Genomic DNA, 19731 nt, shown 5'->3' on the forward strand with positions numbered 1-19731 from the left:
ACTCTTTGCACTGACAGGCCAAATCTGTTAGTGTCATGTAAATTCAAGTGGCTGAAAGATTGTGATGAAGGAGACTGGACTGTTTACTGCACCACTTGTCCACTACTGTCACATCACAAATGTACTTCCCTCTTTGTCAAACTACCCAAATGATCTTTTCTCAGGTTAGATCACTGAAATAATCTTCTTTGTTTCTAATCTGGGATGATAAGCTTTGAATGAGGTTTGGGGTGGGGGGTGGGTAGGGCTTTCCATTTGCCTTCTGTTACCAGCTACTGGTGATTGTATTGGAATTAAAAGTCTCTAGAGTTAAGCTGTTAATGCCATGAATTATTGATTTATCATCACTCTTTGGAAATGAGTTTATCATGGGAGGGAGCTGAAATCTCTCTGTTATGAAGCGAAGGGGACAAGTTCTCCGTTTAAAGAAAAAAACCAAATAAAACCCAAAACAAAACAAAAAGAAAACAAAACAACAACAACAACAAAAACCAAACAAAAAACAGACCAAACCAAAAAACCCAACCTAAAATAAAGCCTGCAGATGAAGGAGGAATAATACCAAGTCTTGGTGCAGGCAGCAGAACAGCTCTCAGTGGGGAATGACAGCTGCTGATCCAAGTGGTGGCACAGGAGCAGAGGTCCCAGTGCTCCCTGTGGGAGGGTTCTCCTCCCTCCCTGTTCCCTCAGTATTCCTCTGGTTGGCTGTGCAGGACTGATTTTAATATTCCCATTAACATCTAAAATGCCATGTTGCTGTTTCAGATCAGGTTGGAGAGAGGATTTTGGAGGAAGATAAGTTGTTTTCAGAAAAAAAACCCTCTTCAACGTGGAGGAGCTCTTGACTGCACAGCCTCCCTCTGCTCAGGGACTGGATGCTCTGGGGACATGGTTTGCAGAATGAGCTGTGTAATCTAGGCCCATATCAAGTCAGAACTGGGCTGCCAACTGTAGCACCTTTTAAAATTAAGAGCTTTTAAAATGCAAAATGCAGGAAATTTATGTACAGGAGACTCTAGATTAAAGTATACTTGAAGTAGTTCTACTTAATGCTGAAAAAGCCTTTGGGATACAATCCCATTTCATCCAACCTGTTTGCAAATTAATTATGCTAAGCAGGCTTTTTAATTACATTGCTTGAAGGAAGAGCAGCAGAACATGTAAATTCCATAAGAGAGGAAGCAAAAAGGTTTCCACTGCCAATTATGGAGCTAAATTCGACAAAGGCAACTGAACCATGACAGAGCAGAGTGTGATTATTTTAAATGAAATCCAGTGAAACTCCCAAATTCCTCATTGTTGTTTTTGTCAATGTCCTGCAGTGCTCAGTTGTCTCACACTGGGCATGACATTTTCCCAAAGTTTTAAGGCTTTCCATTATGCAGCTTTTGACAGTGATACAACAGCCTGTAGCAAGTTACAGCAGTTGGTTCTTGCTTGGAGTGGGGTCCAGGATAATGTTTGGCTTAGAGCACAGTGGAGTTTCCACGGTGTGCCCAACTATTCCTTGTGAGAAAGCCAACCAAGATGTGCCAGGTGCCCTGTGTGTGGCATCCACCACCACCATCTAGTGGTGGTTACCCTCCAGCCTGATGGGTAGCAGTTTGGAGAGCACTATGCAGAATTATCCTGGAAACTGGGAAAATTCTCACCTGGGGCTATTGTAACTCACTGCATTTCTGCATCATTTATTTGTTTACTTAGTGAAAACATTCAAAGAAAAAAAATCTGTTGGGAAGTCTGTCCCTGTATAAAGCTGGAGAATGTGAATGATCAGTATAGAATGAAAAATGCAATATGAAAGATCACTGGTATTTATGAGATATTGCTGAATGCAAAATACTTGCAAATGGGACTCTTGAATGTCATGTACACAGTTCCAAAAGCAAGTGGAGGAGTTTTAAAAAGAAAATACTTTTTAAAAATCCAAACAAAACCCATGACTCCCTTTTTGGCATGTTTCTTATTCTGAGTGGTTTAAACAACATTAGTAGTTGTGAAGAAGAAGTATTTAAACCCATCATTTTAAACTCTATATTATCCTTTTTAGACACATTTTATTTTTCGTTTTCACAAACAAATAACTTTCAGACAATCTATGTATGACAACATAAAAGTACTGTGCTTTATATAGTAGCATCAAGTGCACACTGGTCATGACAGAATCTAAAATACCCATGCAAAATGTCCATAAAATGCTTCAAGAGTCACTCCAGGTTACAAAAGATCGTGTTCAACTTATTTGTCATGTTGGAGTCCAAACCAGGTATACATTGGGCACCTGGGACCACCACCTGAGAGGAGAATTCATCCTACCTATTCCAAATATGCTCCTAGTTTAAGAAGAACAATCTCCTGTTGGAGGTGACTGCTTCTCTTCGTTTACTATTGAGGGAAGCTTGATAAGTAACCAAGATGGAAAACCTGGGTTTGGAACAGATAAAATGAGATACATTTTGTCCAAAAACAAAGACTCAGTTATTAGAGAAAAAAGAAAAAATCACCATTGCTCTTATGAATCAAAACTGAATTTTTAAACCTGGCCTTTATTAAAAAATTAAGAAAAAACAAACCAAAAAACCCACCTAATTTTTTTTTTTTTTTTTTTTTTGTTAAGCATAGAAATCAGAGCTTTCTGCTCTGATATGCAATTGGGAAGATTTGTCTTGCAAGCTGTAAAATAATCTCTTCTGTCATTTCCTGAGGTGAATGTCAGGTATTTCACATGGGCTTTGGAAGTCCAGACCTTTCTCTTATTGTAAAGAAAAGGCTTCGAAAAGGCAGCAGTAAGGAATTCTGTTTACTCATCTTTTATGTGTGGACCCTTTATTCCAATCACGTGAATTCCAGCTTTAACCTCTCCCCACACTGTCCTTCTCAATGGACAAGTTGCTGAGACTCTGGAGAGGGACCCTGGGCTGAGGGTGGTCAGTGATCTGTGGCCAGGCTGTTTCTGCAGCCCTGGAGCCCCCTGTGACCCCCTTGTGAGACAGAGTGGGACCAACAGTGCACATCTCAAATTCTTACTGCACTGGGATGGGAAAACCAGCTCCATATGGGGAAAGACCCATGCTAAGGTCATCTTCTGCACTGTCATCCTCTAGTCTTGTTCAGATCACCTTTTTCCTTCTCAGTCTCTTTTTTGAGGCCATGATCTGCTCTCTGCCTTCCTTCCCTGGCTCCATGTGTCTGCCCTTGCATCTGCTGGTCCTGGCTTTGTGGTGCCCTTGGTGGAAGGAGCAGGGAGCAGCCCCAGGCCAGTGTGGACTGGTGTTGTGCTGGCACTTCAGAGCAACCTCCAGCTGGGGAGCTGGCCCTTGGTCCGAGTTCAAGGCAGCAGAATTACCACAGCTCTCTTTGAACTGTTTTTTGCTCTCTTTATCCTCTGTTCACCCATAAAGATTTATTACCCTTGAGATATATCAGGTTGACACTAATAGGAAATGAAGCTTTTTGGTGAGGGGGTAGAGATCCTCTGTCAAAGCCCAGTCAGTCCTTGACCTTCCTGCTTAGACTTTTTTCAGCATTGCAGTTCTGTTGAAATGTTATGTTTTGCATGTACCACTAGCAATTAAACAAAGACCACCATCTCATTCTACGTGGCTGCCAGGCAGCTGTCAGATATTAATGACTGGACTTTGCTATGAGCAGAGCTGGATTAAAGGGGTGACCTACATGTGAAAGACTTTGTATCTCATTTCCTCAAGCTATTCACCCCTAGACTTCTTTGAAATGCAATGCTGTTTCCTGGCTTGCTCTTATTAATCAAGTTTACTGGTGTCTGCCTGCTTTAGTCAGTAAAATGTCTGGGATTGATATTTCATGGTCCTCTTTCTTGGATAACACACAATTTCTCCCCATCTTAATTTTTATTCACTCTGGTTGACCTTAAGAGATCTAGAAACTGGATAATAAACCAGGACTAAGAAGATCAAAGCTTTCTACATCTAGGTCACTTCTAATAATCCAGTGGTGGTCATTAGAGCATATGCTTAGCAGCCGATGTAAATTCTTTCAATCCCTCTCCTTGTGGTCACAAAATAAAATGTGTCTTTGGTTGATTGGCACTTTTGTTGACTTCAGAGGGAGTTTGGCTAATTAAGAACAAATCTATGAGCAAGGCATCTATTCAGGATTTGACCCTGGTTTAGTGAGCTGCTTGACTGCCGTTGTTTCTGTAAGATGGGAACCAAATGAAGAATCCAGTGTTGAAAAATTAAGGTGCTCCAGGCTGTCAGTACAGTTTAGACCTGCTTTGCCACGTGCTTCCTTTCAGGGGGAAGATTGCTGGAGTGGGGGTCCTACAGAAAGCCTGCAGCTGCTGCATGTTTCCAGAGAACACTGAAGAAATAAAGGTTCTAGGCAGAGTTCCAAAGCAGGGATGTTGCCAGGGTTCAGCCTGCATTTCAATCCTCTAGCATACAAATTTTCCAGACGGACTGGTTCAGCAATTGAGGTGGTTCCACCCCAGCTCCTGGACAAAGCATGTGACACATGACACATACACGTGTGAGAGGCAGCCCTCTGTGCTGCATAGCTGCTGCCAGACACCAGATGCCGTGAAGGAACAGAGAAATGCTTTGAATTTTGTCATGCATGCTTTTGGAAGGAGAGTGATGTTATTAGCAGCAAGATTGTCTCCTGAAATGGAAATACATAATTCAGTTTGTGGTTCAGTTAGTTCTATTAAAACTTTGTCTTTATTTCTGCTGTCAAAATATATTTAGAACAAAACCTTCAAGTTGAAAGCAGGAAAGATTAAATTGCTTTTATCTTTTCAAGTTAAACTGAAAAGAGATGATGGTGGCAGGGGCTTTTGAAGGTACAGCAGTGCTGTTGCCTCCTTGCATCCGCTCTCCAGGCAGGGAAGGACATGCCCACAGGATTTTGATGTAAGCTAAGGAACATGGGGCGACCTACCTTCCAGTGTCATAAATGCTTCCAGTGAAAAGGGTTGCTATTTGCAGGGCCCCAGAGCTCTGCCAGTTCCCTGAAGCTTCTTGGGATGCTGCCTAGCTTTTAGCAGCCCAGAAGTGTTGAGCAGCATCAGATGCTGAGACAGTATGAAACTGGCCCCCCACTGTGGGAGCTCCTGGAAGATGCTTCACACTTCATACTCTCCCTCACCTTTGGACAATCTTTAAGTAAAGCTGAAAACCTGGCATTAAACAGTGCAATGGAAAGCAATGAATGGCACAGTATTCAAATGAAAATGACTAAGGGACTTGTTCAGAAACATAACACAGACATAAAAGCCTCATCTTAGCTCATCAGTTGGCTTTGGCATTTGTTGCTAATGCCTAAAACCAAAAACCAACCTTTCCATGGAGAAATTGGAAGAAGATCAGATTCATGATCCAAAGTATTTGGAAACCAAGATCTCACCTGCTTTACATGGAAACTGTAATTCCTGAGCTTTTCAGAGCAGCCAGAAATTTGCCTTCCCTCTCAGTAGAGTGCTATTTGCTTTCATGGCTTGAGAGCTGTAGATGATTCAGATGTGATAATTGTTTCCAGTATCCAAACTCAAAAAATGCTGTTTCTCGTAGTTGTGTTTGGACTTCTCAGTAATCTTCCTGGGGAGAGTTACGTGCTTCCACACCACACAGTGTGAATAACAGGTGGCTCCTCCCAATGTCTGAATGTTGTGTAACTGATGTCTGTGTGTTGTATAACTGATTTGCACTGAAACCACAAGCTTTGCACCTTCTGGCATCAGTCCTGGGCATGTTGTTCATGTGCTCTTTGACTGCAGTGCATGGGCAGCCACCCAGGTGCTCCTGGTACGTATTATACAGGCTGTGCCTCACTGGGGACTCAGAATGGAAATGCAGGATGATCCTTTATCTGGGAATTTGAGTTTTCATAATGTCTACTTAAATTCCCTGCTGTTTTCCTCTGATAGTCCCAAGCAGATAGATCCAAAAAAATAAAGTGATAAGTCAGGTATAAAAGCTGGTAGATGGCTTATTTATGTGTGATCCCATGAGATCATTTGTTTTGTTGCTTGGCTTTGCAGGTTCTCTGGTGTCCACCCTTGTGCGTAGGTTGTGGGATTAGATTGATGCCAGCAAAGCACTTTGGGATCACTCAGAGTTCTGTAGGTGTGAAAACAGCTCTTTTTTAAATTGAAAACCTGTTATTAAGTACACATCTTACAAATTGGCATAGCTGGCTGCATCTACAGATTGTTGTCTCTCCTGAGACAATGGGAATGTTGATATCTGTCAGGGGAAAAGCACAAACTGGTTTGCTGTGACTAGAAAATGTACATTGCCCTCTTGTGAAAACACAGCTCTGCTGCAAGAGAAACAGCCAAGATACATTTCAGTTGAAAAGTCAACATATTCTGCCACTCTATAATTATACCTCAGGATAGTTGTTGCTGTAGACTGACATCTCAATGTGCTCACAGGACAACCAGAGCTTTCCTATTTAGGTACACAGGGTAGGGAAAAAAAACAGTCTTTTTTTCCCCTTGGCTCTGCAGTCGTCCTGGATTTTAATCTCTTCATGAGCATGCTGAACTGTGCTGTCATTGTATTGCTGTGACAGCTTCACTTGTATTTCAGCTTCATGACAGGTCTCAAACATGTGATGCTGTGGCCTCAAATTTACATCGCACTCAAGCTTCAGCACCACACCATGCCTTTCTCTCCCTGTAATTTCAGATCAGCACATGAAAGAGGTAGTTGCAGATTGCAGATATTTATGCATGTTACTGGACAAGCAACAGGACTGTTGTTCATTGGTAAATCTGGAAGAACTAGAGGTACATCATCAGTTTAGTACAAATGAGGAAATAGCACTTTATATTTCAGCTGAGAATTAAAATCCTACTCTTCACGGAGATATTAATGTATTCAGCCTGTAGTCATGCAAATCTTCATAACCCCAAGAAATCCCAAAGTTCTCACCTGGGACGGGATTTGGGTCATGCCTACGTTGGGCTTTATAACCCACCTTGGGATTTATCACCCCACTGAGGCAGCATGTCTCTCCATTGAGCAAGGAGCATTGAACTGGTGTTTGTTGGGCTAAATGGGCCAAACCATTTAAACACAACAAGTCACAGAAATATTTTTTTTGGTGAACAGTGCTAGCAGAAGAAAAGAGGGTACATTCCCAGATGAGATGTGAAGGTCCTGTGCCACCAGTTGGATACCAGGACTTTTCCACAGCTGAGAGAGTGTCCAAAATGGGCTGAATGGAAGAAGCTGGATTTAAACATTTTTTAGAGGAAGGCTGGGAAAAGTATTGATGCTGACTCCAGTAGAAGTGCTTAAATTTGAGACCTTCTCTCTCTGCCAGCAGGGCTTTATTTAGATTGAATTTAGACAATTTTCTTCATGAATAATCTGGGCAGCTGTGAAAAATCTACCTTTTTCAGTGCTTGCTTTGAGTATACGCTCACTGTTTCCCAAATGATGAGAGCCAAAACCTTGACACAAGAAGTCTCCAGCTGGCAGACTTCTGTGAAAATGTCATTCAGCTCTGGGAGCTTCCAAAGAGCTGGCAGTGTGCTGACATTCTAACAGGAGAGGCTGGGCCATTGGAGGTGCAGGCTCTTGCCAACGCTGGTGTAAGAAAGGAAGAGCTGAGCTACCTCAGAAAGCAGTCTCTGACTGACATTCATAGATTTCAGAGAATTAAAGTACTGTTCCTAGCCACTAATGGTGTCTTCTTGGGTGAGTGCTTAAAATGTTGAAATTGAGAGCTCTGGAGCTGTGGTTTTAGGATTTTTCCTTCTTTCTCATGCAGTGTCTGTTCCCAGGGTCATAGCAGATGATGTTGCTAAATCTGCCTGGGCAGCTGGACTGGGTATCCTCTGGGCTCCATCCCAGGTACAGCAGGAAATGCTGGTGTTGTGATTTTTAGTTGGACCCTAGACCCCAGCCTGGCACATAAGCTTGTGACAGCACTGCAGAGTATTGTTACCCATTAGCTTGGTAGGCTATAGATTTTCTTCAGACAAGTCCTGTCCATATTTCAAGTTTCTTCTCTCCTGTTTTTTAGCAGGGACTAGACACAATTCTCCTGTGTTTCTTGTTTGAACAGTATTTGTTACTTCCTCAGAGACTGGCTGCTTTGTAGAAGGTCATTTCCTGGCCATATTTCACCCTTAGGTGTTGGGATGCCACTGAGGAAAGATGCAAAGAATTTTGAGATTTCTTTATGAGGAAATCTGATTGTAACTTTAGCTATGAAGATGTTGTCGCCTCTTCATAAAGATCTCATGCTATAAGACGGAGGAGGTTGCCCTTTTTTTGTAAGAACATGAACTCTAAAGCAGCTGAAATGCCAGCCCTGTCATATATTTTTAAATAAGATGTCACACGGTGTGTCTGTGAAACTCATTGCAATCTAGAGACAGCTGCCATAAGAGAGTGGTTGTTCATTGAACGCCTCTTACACATGGGTTATTAAATGTTTAGGGTCTTTGACCTCTAAAATCCTTTGATTATCAAGAAGACTCTAAGATAGAGGAGTGTGTTGGGAAAATGCAATAGAGGAGGAAATTCATAAAAGCCCCCATGCTGGAGAAAAAACCTCTTACCTCTGTGAAATAGCAAACAATTGCGAGAATGCTTTCTCATTTAATTCTCATCTTCTTGTGACTTTGGTTTTGATGTTTTTCATTTGTTTGAGAATTTAACACCTTTCTAGAATAAACTCATTCTATTTTACCCTTAGTTACATCTGGTATGAAATGTGTGTCCATCAAGTAAGTGTAAAATATGCATTGTTACTGTGCCTCTAGGAACAATTTGTCTCTAGAGTGCGTTCTGTGCAGTCAGCTCTCAGAGGAGATATGAAAGAACTTGTGGATGTCAGGAGCCAGGCTGTATCCCCCAGCTGTAAACTTTAAAAGGATGCTTTGGGAACTGGCTTCACCAAGAACAGTGATCCTGGGAGGCTCCCTCTTGGCAAGCATAAACCAGAATCCTTTTGGAAAGTAGCTGGTAGCATAATAGGTTGGCTGTGATTACACTGTTTATTGTTCAACCATTAATGTCTATACAGCTTTTTAATCATCTTCATTGACTCTGGGGTACGAGAATATTAAGGAGGATACAGTGTGCTGCTCTCACAAGACAGGAGAGTGAAATTCTCTGAAGGCACATATGACTAAGCAAACCTCCTTTGAGTTCTCACCCCCATACTGAACTCTTTTTTTGCCATTATTGTTGTTATTGTGTTCTTGTGTGCTTGCTAAGGACTGAGTAGCTATTGTTGTGTATTCATGAAACCCTAAAATCTGATTTATTTAACATGTTTACCAGAATACTTGGAGGGGGTGGAGGAACAAAAATCTATTACTCATAATCATTAATCAGCATGGAAAAGTAAAAGTTGCTCCCCAGTGTGAGATGGTTGCTATAATTATAGTGCTGGGCAGTTTAAATTGCATCATTCTACATTTTTGAACGTGTTTTTGAGGTAATGTTTGTTAATGGGAAACATTGATTATGAAACGTCCCTCTAGGTATGCTTTGCCATGTTTATAAATAGATCTTGCATTTTGCTACTTGCAATTTTATTTAGTTGGACTTCCAGGTTTTTAGAGGGTTTTTGTTTTTGTAAAAATGATGGGGAAAATTCAAATAGATCTTATTTTGAAAAGAAATTTCATTCACCACTCCAGTGAAGATGTCAGTTTTACATTTGTCAGGCTCAGGATTTTATGCACAACTGAAGTGATGCAGGGATCTTCAGCTGGTCTGGTGCACAGAGGGAAACTTAATCCAAAGGAAAACATGTAGCTACACTAAGCTTCTGTGATAAATAAAGCAGCAAAGAATCAACATCAGAGAAGTGTATTGCTCAAGTTCTTTTTGTTGTGTCTTCCTCACAGATGACTCCCAGTTATGTTTTTGAAACTTGGGGCACTGTAATGATGTCAAATAGTGCATGCAATGAGATATCCTCGTGTTGGAAGAATGCACATAGATAGTAGTTTTCTTTTGAGCAGGCACATTGATGCTTTTTTTGTGAGTATAGTCCTTCTCACTTTTTAGAAAAAGATAATTTTTACTTAAAAGTAACTCATTGTCTGCAGATTTTAGAATTTGTCCTATACTATCCCCTTTTATGGTCTTTCTGCATTCTAGTGTTAAGTTTTTCATAGACTAAGTATATAAATAACTATAAAATCTTGAAGGAGCCAAGTGGCAGGTAAGCCCATAGCTGGCTGACTTTTCTGTAACAGAAGAGGTTACTCTATTCATAGATTTTTGCATCGGTGGTAGTTTAATCAGTAGAAAAGGAAGCTGAAATTCAAAGTTGCCATGCACTGAAGGATTTAGGTTATATCAGCAGGCAAATGCCAGAGAGGAGGCAATCTTGCCTCTCGTTTTCAGTGCTCTAAGTCAACAAACATCATGTTCCAGTTCATAGTTTAGGTTTATGGATTTCCCTAAAATGAGCCATTGTGATCGTGTGTGCTACCTGGAAGAGTGGATAAACCCATAGTGACCCACTGGAAGCTGATAATACAAAGTTACCCTGATAAAAAGTTACCGAGAAAACAGAATCTGTGGGTAATTTTCCCTCTCTGAAGATCCACTTCATGGAATATCACAAAAATCTGCATTCCCCAAGAGTTGATTGGAGTTGATTGGGATGAAATCTGGGAGGAACTCTACCCTGTGGCATGACACTGTCTTCTTTAGCTGGCCTGTTCCCTAAAAAGGGGACACCTTTGGGAACCATCTAGTACTGAGTATCACTAGTATCAATATCCACATTTTGTCTGCATTGGCTGAGCACAGCCAGTGCCAGCACAGCAACAGCATGTTCAGGGAGATGGCATCTCTGTGTGAAAGCAGCTATCCACATGGCCCACAGGGAGGTTTTCTACTTCTCTTTCTACAGAAAGAAAAGAACACATATGATAGAAAAAATAAATTGTGCATTATGAGCATTTTCCCTTCTTGCACCATTTTACACAAGGCACGGGAGTGTTGATGCTCCTTTTTATGATTCCAGATATCCTTTGAAAGTCTTTGTTCAAGATATCTTCCCCTGAGGGGAGCTGGTCTGTGAGGCTAAAGCCAAGTGCACCTGAGAGCTCTCACTGCTGAAATACCTGTGGTTTATTCCAGGCCTGCCCTTGCAGCTTCTTAATTACCAGGAGGTGACACAATGGGTTGCACCATTCCTGTCTTCTTTCCCACTCTTGTGAAAATCCTTTCAAGTCACAAATAAATGTCTTCAGCCTCCTTGCACTGTATTTTCCTCTTTCTTAGGTGTTTAGGTGTTATCCAAATGCTTTAGGTGTTATCCAAATGCTGCTCAACTAAGATTCCTAGATACTGTGACTGTCAATAACAGCAATAATAACATGTGGAACTGAAAATGTGCACTTCATGTAAATAAAAGTGGATTTTCTTAAACATCAGTGAGTTCAACAGTATTGTCCCATTTCTAAACAAGAACTGATTTAGTCCATCCCCTTGATGTATGTCTCTACAGATATACACATATAGATTCTCTAGGTGTATAGGTAGGTATAAATGCATGATCCCTTGCACCAGAATGCTGGTAGTTCAAGGTTTTTATATCCTGTTGGGTTTGTAAGTCTTGGCCTTGACCTTTGAAAGGGTTTATGTTATTTGAGAAGGATAGATATGGACAAAAATACATCTTTTCTTATCTTGGAAAGCTGTCTTCTTAAAACTGCACTGTGGGAAAAGAGTCTCTTTTTATTGATTTTAGTCTTCATAAGAACAGAATTGGAAGGGTTACAGAGGGATGAATCTCATAGGTCAGGCTGTACAGAATTTTTGCAAGGCTACCTGAAAACGTGTCTGCTCTCAGCTTCATTGCAGAACAAAAGCTTTAAGATACACCTTGCAGCAGTTAAAAATGCAGGCCTGATTTTAAATTATTCAAGACTTCATTTCAGTACAGTTCCTCTGTGAATTGCTGGATTGCTTTCAAACTCAATACTGAAAATAAAAGTCAATAGGATATGCTTAGGGACAACAGGGGAAAAAAATGACCACACCAAGTTGTTGCCCACCTGTCTCTTCTGTATTATGCCAACTATTGCTGCTTTTGCTGCCATCCAACTCTCCCCTTTTGGGGTCCATTCCATTCTCTTATCTCTTCTCCCTTTTGGGAAGTATCAGTTCTCTGATAGGTCCAGCTACAGCCATTTTCCTTCTCTCTCTGCAGTTTCCTTCCTGCAGTACCAGGCTATAACAACTCCATATGTAGAGGAATTTTAGGAGGACACATTACATAAGTATATGAGACAGTCAGATATTTCAGGCACAAGTATTTTTTTCTGTAGTTCCATCTGTATATTCATGAGATGGCTGTCTCAGACTTTAGTGACTCGTGCTTCAAATCCCTTTTTGGCTGGAAATGGCACTTACTGATGCTTCTATAGCCCTGTTCTTTTGGGAAATTTGCACTAAGGACTTCACAACACAGCAGGCATAGCATTCAAGTTAATACTCTGAACCTTGGGAACTAAAATTCGCTGGGGAAAAAAGTCTTTTCCAGAAATGAAGTCAGATGATCTTTACTGCGGGAGGGAGAAAAAAAAAAGAAGGGGAAAAAAAATATATATCCCAGTGTATTCTCCATTTGGTGAGTTCCCAGATTCCTGGAGAGATAACATGGTGTCAAGAAAACTGAAGCTGTAATTAGGCCAGGACAGAGCCATAATACAGCAGGATCCTGATAGCCCCGTGCTGTCACTGACCTTGGGGTAGTGGAAGACTGTGCCAAACTTAAAATAAATAAAGTGTTCCAGTACTGCTGCTCAGTTAAGGAAGATCAAAGAGAAATAACATTTAATCAGTGGTAGTTGTGGTGTTAAGCACTAGCAATACTAATTGTTTTGATGAGAATTCTCCCTGAAGATTTTTTTTTTATTAGCACTGAGTAATAGCTGAGCTGCTAGTGTATTGACCTATAGCACTACCACAGCTCAATTAAGTTTCTTATTGTCCAAATCTAATCAGAGAAAAGCTGGGATTGAAAATCGATTCATTTCCTGCTAGTTAATGACTAATTCCCCACAAATGTGAATATAAAGATTAACTTTTCACATTGAATGTTTTTTTAGAGGTAGACCCTGCCAGATGAGTGTTTATGGAGAAGAAGCATGGCTTCTCTTTTCCCATCCATCTTCCTCCAATCTCTTGATGTATTCTAGCCATCTAGAGTCTTCTCTTAGCCTGTGGTCTGTGCTTATTCTCTGGTCTCTTAACTCATGTCTTACACAACTGAAAGGAGCTGCTATTGATAATTCATGGTCAGCTCCTAAATTCTCAAATATTTCTTCTCCATATTCTTCAAATGAGCATTTCTGTAGTGGTTAAAAGACCTGGAAGACAGAGCAGCTTGGTCCTTAACCATAGTGTAAGGTCTAGGCACAGTCTTTGAGGTCTAGGTGCGACACAAATTGCTGATCCCACTTCGGCCGGTACATGTTAGGAATTTTCCAGGTGAACCAACAGAAGAAGTTACATTTCTTGGCTCATCTAAATACTTCTTCTTTATGTAAAGAAATAACAGCTGTTCATAAACCTCCCCATGTGTCTCTGCATGCATGTGTGTTCACAGCACTAAAGCTACTGAGCAGAGACATGAGCAAACATCCATGAGGTTTGGCAGCTCTCCCCAGTTCTTGCCAGCTCTGTGACTTCCACTGCTGCAGCATCTGAAATCATCACAAATCTTTTTTGGTATTTTTCCTCCCAGTGCACCTCTGAGGTGGGGACAGCTCACAGATTTACACATGGAGAACTGAGTCCTGGATCTAAAGAGACATTTAGATTTAGATTTAGTTTAGATTTAGATTTAGATTTAGATTTCGATTTCGATTTCGATTTAGATTCTTCAGTTGTCCACGAGATTATCTTCTCCAGAGGCTCAGCCCTGTGGTTTAGCCACTGCTAGAACTACAGACCCACAGCTGTGCATGGTCCCTTCTCCTTGGGACCCTCTGGCAGGCCAAAGTCAGGTGTCTGGGAAATTTCTGCCTTAGGTGGGATATTTCTACCTTACACTACAGATGTGCTGGAGAGTGCAGCAGTCAGTCTCTTCCAGAACAAGGACAGATGTGTGGCTGTGTCTTTTTGTGCTGGCCTAGTTCTGCCCTTGTTACATGAGTTTTCATTTTTACAAAGAGGTGGTGGCAGGGACCGGCTGCAGCCCTGCAGGTCACCCTGGTACCAGAGTGGCACAGCCTTCCCAGCAGGTCCTGGCAGTCACAGCCTGGATTCCTCTTCCCCTTCTGGTGTCTTAACAGAACTCCAAGGTACAGTGCATTGCAGTAAATTTCAATTATTTTTTCCTAAAGGAGACAGCTAAAGAATAATCTTTTTTCTTATCTCATCAAATCCTCTGTTGTGCTGCTGGCAGGAATCCAGAAGTTCATCTTCTTGGAAAATTAGTGAGGAGAAATGTTCTCCCTATCATCATAGGCATCATCCCCAGTGAGCTTAGTTCTGAGGAGCTATAAGACCAGGCTAGACCAACAGGTAACCTCATCTGGGTTCAACTTTAAGAGGGTTGCTATTAAAATACCTGTCTGAGCTTCCAAAAGCAGCCAAACTTTCTGATTCTTGAAGTCCTCATGTTCTTCACTTACAAAGTTAGCTTGGATGCCTAGCAGACTTACAAAATAAAACACTAATAAAGTAGATAAGAAGGGGAGGTAACTCCTTCCTAAACCATAACAGCATCAAATGTTTAAAGTTTTTCCCATGAGAACCAACTGCTTGACTTGTTTTTATGTGCTGACCCTTGACAATGGTTGTACTTGCACCCCCTCATTCCCCTTCTCTGCTTCAGCTCTCAGCAGAGCTGGTGGTGCTGAGCCCCAGATGGGCTCTGGTAGGGGAATCAGAGCTGCTTCTTCATCCTTTCCAAGCCTGGGGTACAGAAGCCCTGTGCCATCTCCTGCTTTCCCACCTCCAGCTCCCACACCAGCTCTGGAAGCTGTGACCTTACATCAGTGACAGAGTTGTCACCTGGGCATGTGTAGGCAGAGTGCCCTGCTTTCTGTACACTAGTGAAATTCTAGTTTTCTCTATTTTATAGCAGAATTTCCCTGTTAATAGAAATTCATCCCAATATCCCCTGATAAAACATCATGTGGAAAACAAAGCACTACTCAGGCCAGTCTATAGATTCACTCTACCCCATCCTATTAAAGATGGAGAGACCTTTTCTTTCCTAACCCCTCCCTATCATGGGGGAATTTGGGGAAGTCAATTTGGGGTTGTTTTTTTTTCTTTAGCCGTGCTAAAATTTTGTTTTAGCCACATGCTAAAATTTTAGCCATATGCTTTAGCATATGCTTCCTGCTTTTGCAATAATTCCCTCCCAAAGATGATCTGAATGAATTGATAACTGGGTTGCCTGTGAACAGCATCACTTCAAAGAGGCTAAAGCAGCTGCAGCCAAGCAGATAAATATTTCCAGGTATTTGATCAGTTTCCCCAAGAGTTCTGTACAAATTGTAGGTGTTATTCACTAGATATTCTGATTCCAGGCCTGACTGAATGTCCTCGTACACCAGGAATGTGTCCAGAAACACAGTGGGAGCTAAGAATTGGGAAGAAAATCCTCATACAAAATTTAGAAGCAGATTAAATGAATTTTCTTAAATCTTCCTATTACTTTTCTTAATTGGCAGTTGACTGTAGTGAACACTTTGTTCACACCCCAGCATGTTGATCTAACTGGTTAGAAGATATACAGACCAAGCAAGAGATGAATCCTAGAATGGATTGGGTTGAAAAGGGCCTTATAGATCATCTAGTTCCAGCCTCCTGGGATGGGCAGGGACACCTTTCTCTAGACCAGGGAGGCCTTTCCCTAGAAGTCAGAGAAGCAGAAACAAAGGAATGAGCAGTGTTGGGTCATCCATGGAACTGGCTGGTATAGTTTGTCTTGATTTTTGGAGGAAAAAGGTAAATCAGGACACAATGCTGGTGCATGGAGTGCCCTTTTCAGTGGCAGGTTGCAGTAGAAGGGAACTCATTGCTTTCATATGTGGATTGATCACCTGGTCAAGGCTTTGCACGGAACTCTGAAAGCTGAAGCTGTATCTGAAAATCCCAGTTGTGTTTCTTTACTTTTGTTCTGAACTATTCACTGAGCTCATGCAAGAGGCAAACTAAACCACCCTCCTCATATTCCCTCTGACAAAAACTTGGTGTTTGTCTTTCAGAGATCCCTGTCTCCCATTGCCACTTGGCTTGAGCTATGAAAGTAATTGAAGCCTGAGCCTTTATACTTTGCTAAGGCCTCACTGTGTTTTAATAGTCAAACAATGTTTTACCAGAGCTGGCATCTTTTGCTCTGTAATTGTTTTAGTTTTCTTTATTTCATGTCTTATTTATGAATAGTTTCAAAACAGGCCAATGGAAATCTTCAAGTAGGTTTTTAAACAAGTTTTGACAATGTTTTTGGGTTGTTCTGAGCTAAAAATACTACAAATCAGCAGGTACAGACTGGAAAACTAAGCCTTCAGTCCCTAAAGGACATTTTACTGCATTTACTCCCTACAGGAAGACAAGTAGGAAAAAAAAATTAAAACCAGGTAACAGTTCCATATGATACTGTAAAGGCCAAGACTTAGCTGAGCAGTGCCACTGTCTTCTTCACCTCAAAAAAGAAAAAAAGCATGGTCTTGTCTGTGATAAAAAAATTAGAAGGATGTTTTTCCAACTGCTACATGAGGCTAATGGTTTGACCAGCAAAGAGGTAGGCACAGCTTGCAGATGCTCCTTCAGTGGAAGACTGAAAAATATGTTTCAGAACAACTTAAAAATGGTTTTCAGGATCCCCAGCCACTGACCCAACCTAATTCCCCACTTTGTTCTTCGACTCCTACATGTTTTTGGGTGTCTGACATTCTTCACCTTTTGTGTAGGCTTGCTTTTCCATTGTGCTTTCATTCTTTGATCTCACCAGTATGTTTGCACCATTTCTGTATTTTGGTTTTCTGGACAATGAAAAGAACAGTCTCAGTTCCCTCCAGTTATTTACCTTTCCTTTATAGAGACTGTACAGTGACAGTCACAGGAACAGAGAGATCAGGCAGCATCCTCAGCAGCAGTCAGCTCTGAGAAAAAATACTTGGAAAGACTGTAAAACTTTGAAGTGTTTTGTTCTGTTACACAAGCATCACATGACAGTGTCATCAGCACAGATTTAAAAAGCAAAAGATTTGTCCTTTCAGCTTTGAACAGCCAGCAAACTCTCAAGAATAAAAGGTGGGGGACATGGAATTCATGGTGGAATACAGGCCATGAGAGCCAATTCTTAACCTCTCAGCAGGGGACTGGAGAAGGGCACATTCTACATATACACATAAAATGAAATATCACCTATGTTACCATTCGGACCTGGAACAGGAATTGGAGGGGGAGCTGGGACATGGGCAAGAGGAAGCAATGAGGAACCTGAAAACAACATTCAGGTTTTGGATAACATTTGCAAACTTTGTTCTGACCCTGAATGCCAGGCTGTGAGCCCAAGGAGCTTTCCCATGGAGGGAGCTCTCCTTGCTTTGAGAAAAAGTTGAGGTTGTCACTAGAAGAACAATTGAGCAAGGTCTGGTAACTGCAGCCACTGAAATCCTGAGTTGTATCAGAGAACCCAAATATCTTTGTATCTGTTGATGAGCCCAACCATGATCATTTTGAATGGCCAGAAAGAGAAAGTACAGAAGGATCTGCAGCAGCACCTCGACCTCTCCATCAGTTATGATTATCAGAACAGAAATGAGGTTGGGTTCAGTACAGGCACAGAAGTTACATTTTCAGGAGGAGACAATACCAAATGTTCTTTCAGAGAAAACAAAGTTGAAAAGAAACTTTCAGGTTGAGATCCCTGTGACAACGCAGCAGTGGCTCCTAACAAGTTCCACATGGCCACATAGTGCAAGCAGCTGGCTGAGCTCTAAGTTTTGCATTTTTAAGGCAAGACACAGCTCTGGATGGGGAAATGGAAAATTGTAAAATGCAGTTCCATTTAGCTGCCACCGAAGACTTTCCTTCAATCTTACATTATAAATGCAGTACTTTATAAGAATTGGAATTTTAAAAAGAACAAAATAAGATGGCTCTCATATGGAGAGTAATGCATGTTTATATTTTAGGAGCAGGAAAACCTCCATGAAATTGTGCTGGGAATATAATAACAAAAATTGTTTGTGTATGGTCCCTGCACTGCAATAGGACTTTAGCACTGGTTTAAGACTCCCTTTCTTTAGGGGTGTGTTTTCTTGAGTCTGGCCCACAGAAACAACAACTACCTGCTCATAAACCATACACTTCCTGAGGGGAAAATATATCAGCTGAAAACCTACATGTTGTAGTCATTTAAAATACTCTGTTAAGCTACAGTCAATTGCAGTGTTCACTGAAGGATATTAGGATATTAAACATGAAAAGCATTGCACTATACTGTTTAACTGAATCTGTTTTCATCTTGTGTACTTGAATGCTGGTTTGAGAATGGAACATATGTTCATGTGGGTTTTTTATGCTACATGTGGATTACTTTTTTTAAAATAAATGAAGTTATATAACAACAATCCTACACATACACTTGTTTGCAACATGTCAGGGGCTGGTTAAAATTCTCTTAGAATGCATCCTAGCTTCTTCATTTCCTAGTCAGAGAATATTACACACAATCTACCATTTACACTCAAATTTATTTTAAGATTCATCTAGTTAATTTAACTTTAAAGTAGCTTATATATATTTGCATTATAGCTTGTGGAAACTTGAGCAACTTTTATAGAAATAAGTTTTTAATAATCATTCCAGTTAGGGAACCTTACATTGCAGATCCTCAGTTTCCCACAAAGCTCACCAGCCACTCTTTATAAATGCCTCACTTTGGTCTTCTGCAGTCACATATACAGCTCTCTTCTTTGCATTAACACAGTTCTATATATTATTTTATTTTGCAGTTCTTTCCATATGGAGATGCTTCTAAGTTTGCCCAGCACGCCTTCCGAACCTTTGATAAAAACGGAGATGGGACCATCGACTTCAGAGAGTTCATTTGTGCCCTGTCCATCACCTCACGAGGCAGTTTTGAGCAAAAGCTGAACTGGGCCTTCAACATGTACGACTTGGATGGTGATGGTAAAATTACAAGAGTGGAAATGCTGGAAATTATAGAGGTGAGATCAATATGACACTCAAAAACATCACAATGTTAATAAAATTTGATTCCTTGTTCACACAGACTTTAGATTTCAGGCTCACCAGAGGCTGTACAGTACATTAAATGCACACTACACACATTAATCCTGCACTGACTGGTGCCCAAGTGGTACAAGCACACTAACATGTTTGTTAATAGATGTAATCTTGGAGAATTGCAGAGTACATATGTGCATATAAGCTTTTAAATATCCTGAGATTTTTTTTCCTCTGATGAATGGATTAATCACAAGAACAGCACAGGATTTACAAAGCCCATCTCAGTCGCTTGACACCCATGAAATTATTGAACTGTAGCTCAAGTAGCTGAAGCCTTGCTGGAGATTAACTTCAGATGATTACAGAAATTTACAGGGATAACAACACTCTATTTTAAGTGAGCTCTCACAGATGGGCTTTAAGATGACCACAACTTGTAAGAGGAAGGATGAAGTTTATCACCTTCATCATCTGCTGGCACCTTGCCACAGCAGTTAATACCAGATTGTGCCCACATGTACACACAGAAACCTGTTGA

At 41.0% G+C, this 19731-nt stretch overlaps 1 protein-coding gene across 1 annotated transcript in view; it reads left to right on the plus strand.

The window, feature by feature from the left end:
• VSNL1 (visinin like 1) overlaps positions 1 to 19731 on the plus strand; it is an 86684-nt gene that overhangs the window by 64837 nt on the left and 2116 nt on the right. The window contains exon 3 of the mRNA XM_039721621.1: positions 18956 to 19171. Coding sequence (XP_039577555.1) covers positions 18956 to 19171 — 216 coding nt within the window. The remainder of the gene's footprint in view (positions 1 to 18955; positions 19172 to 19731) is intronic.

The sequence above is a fragment of the Passer montanus genome, unplaced genomic scaffold (genome assembly GCF_014805655.1).
Source record: "Passer montanus isolate IOZ18808 unplaced genomic scaffold, ASM1480565v1 scaffold46, whole genome shotgun sequence".
NCBI lineage: Eukaryota > Metazoa > Chordata > Aves > Passeriformes > Passeridae > Passer > Passer montanus.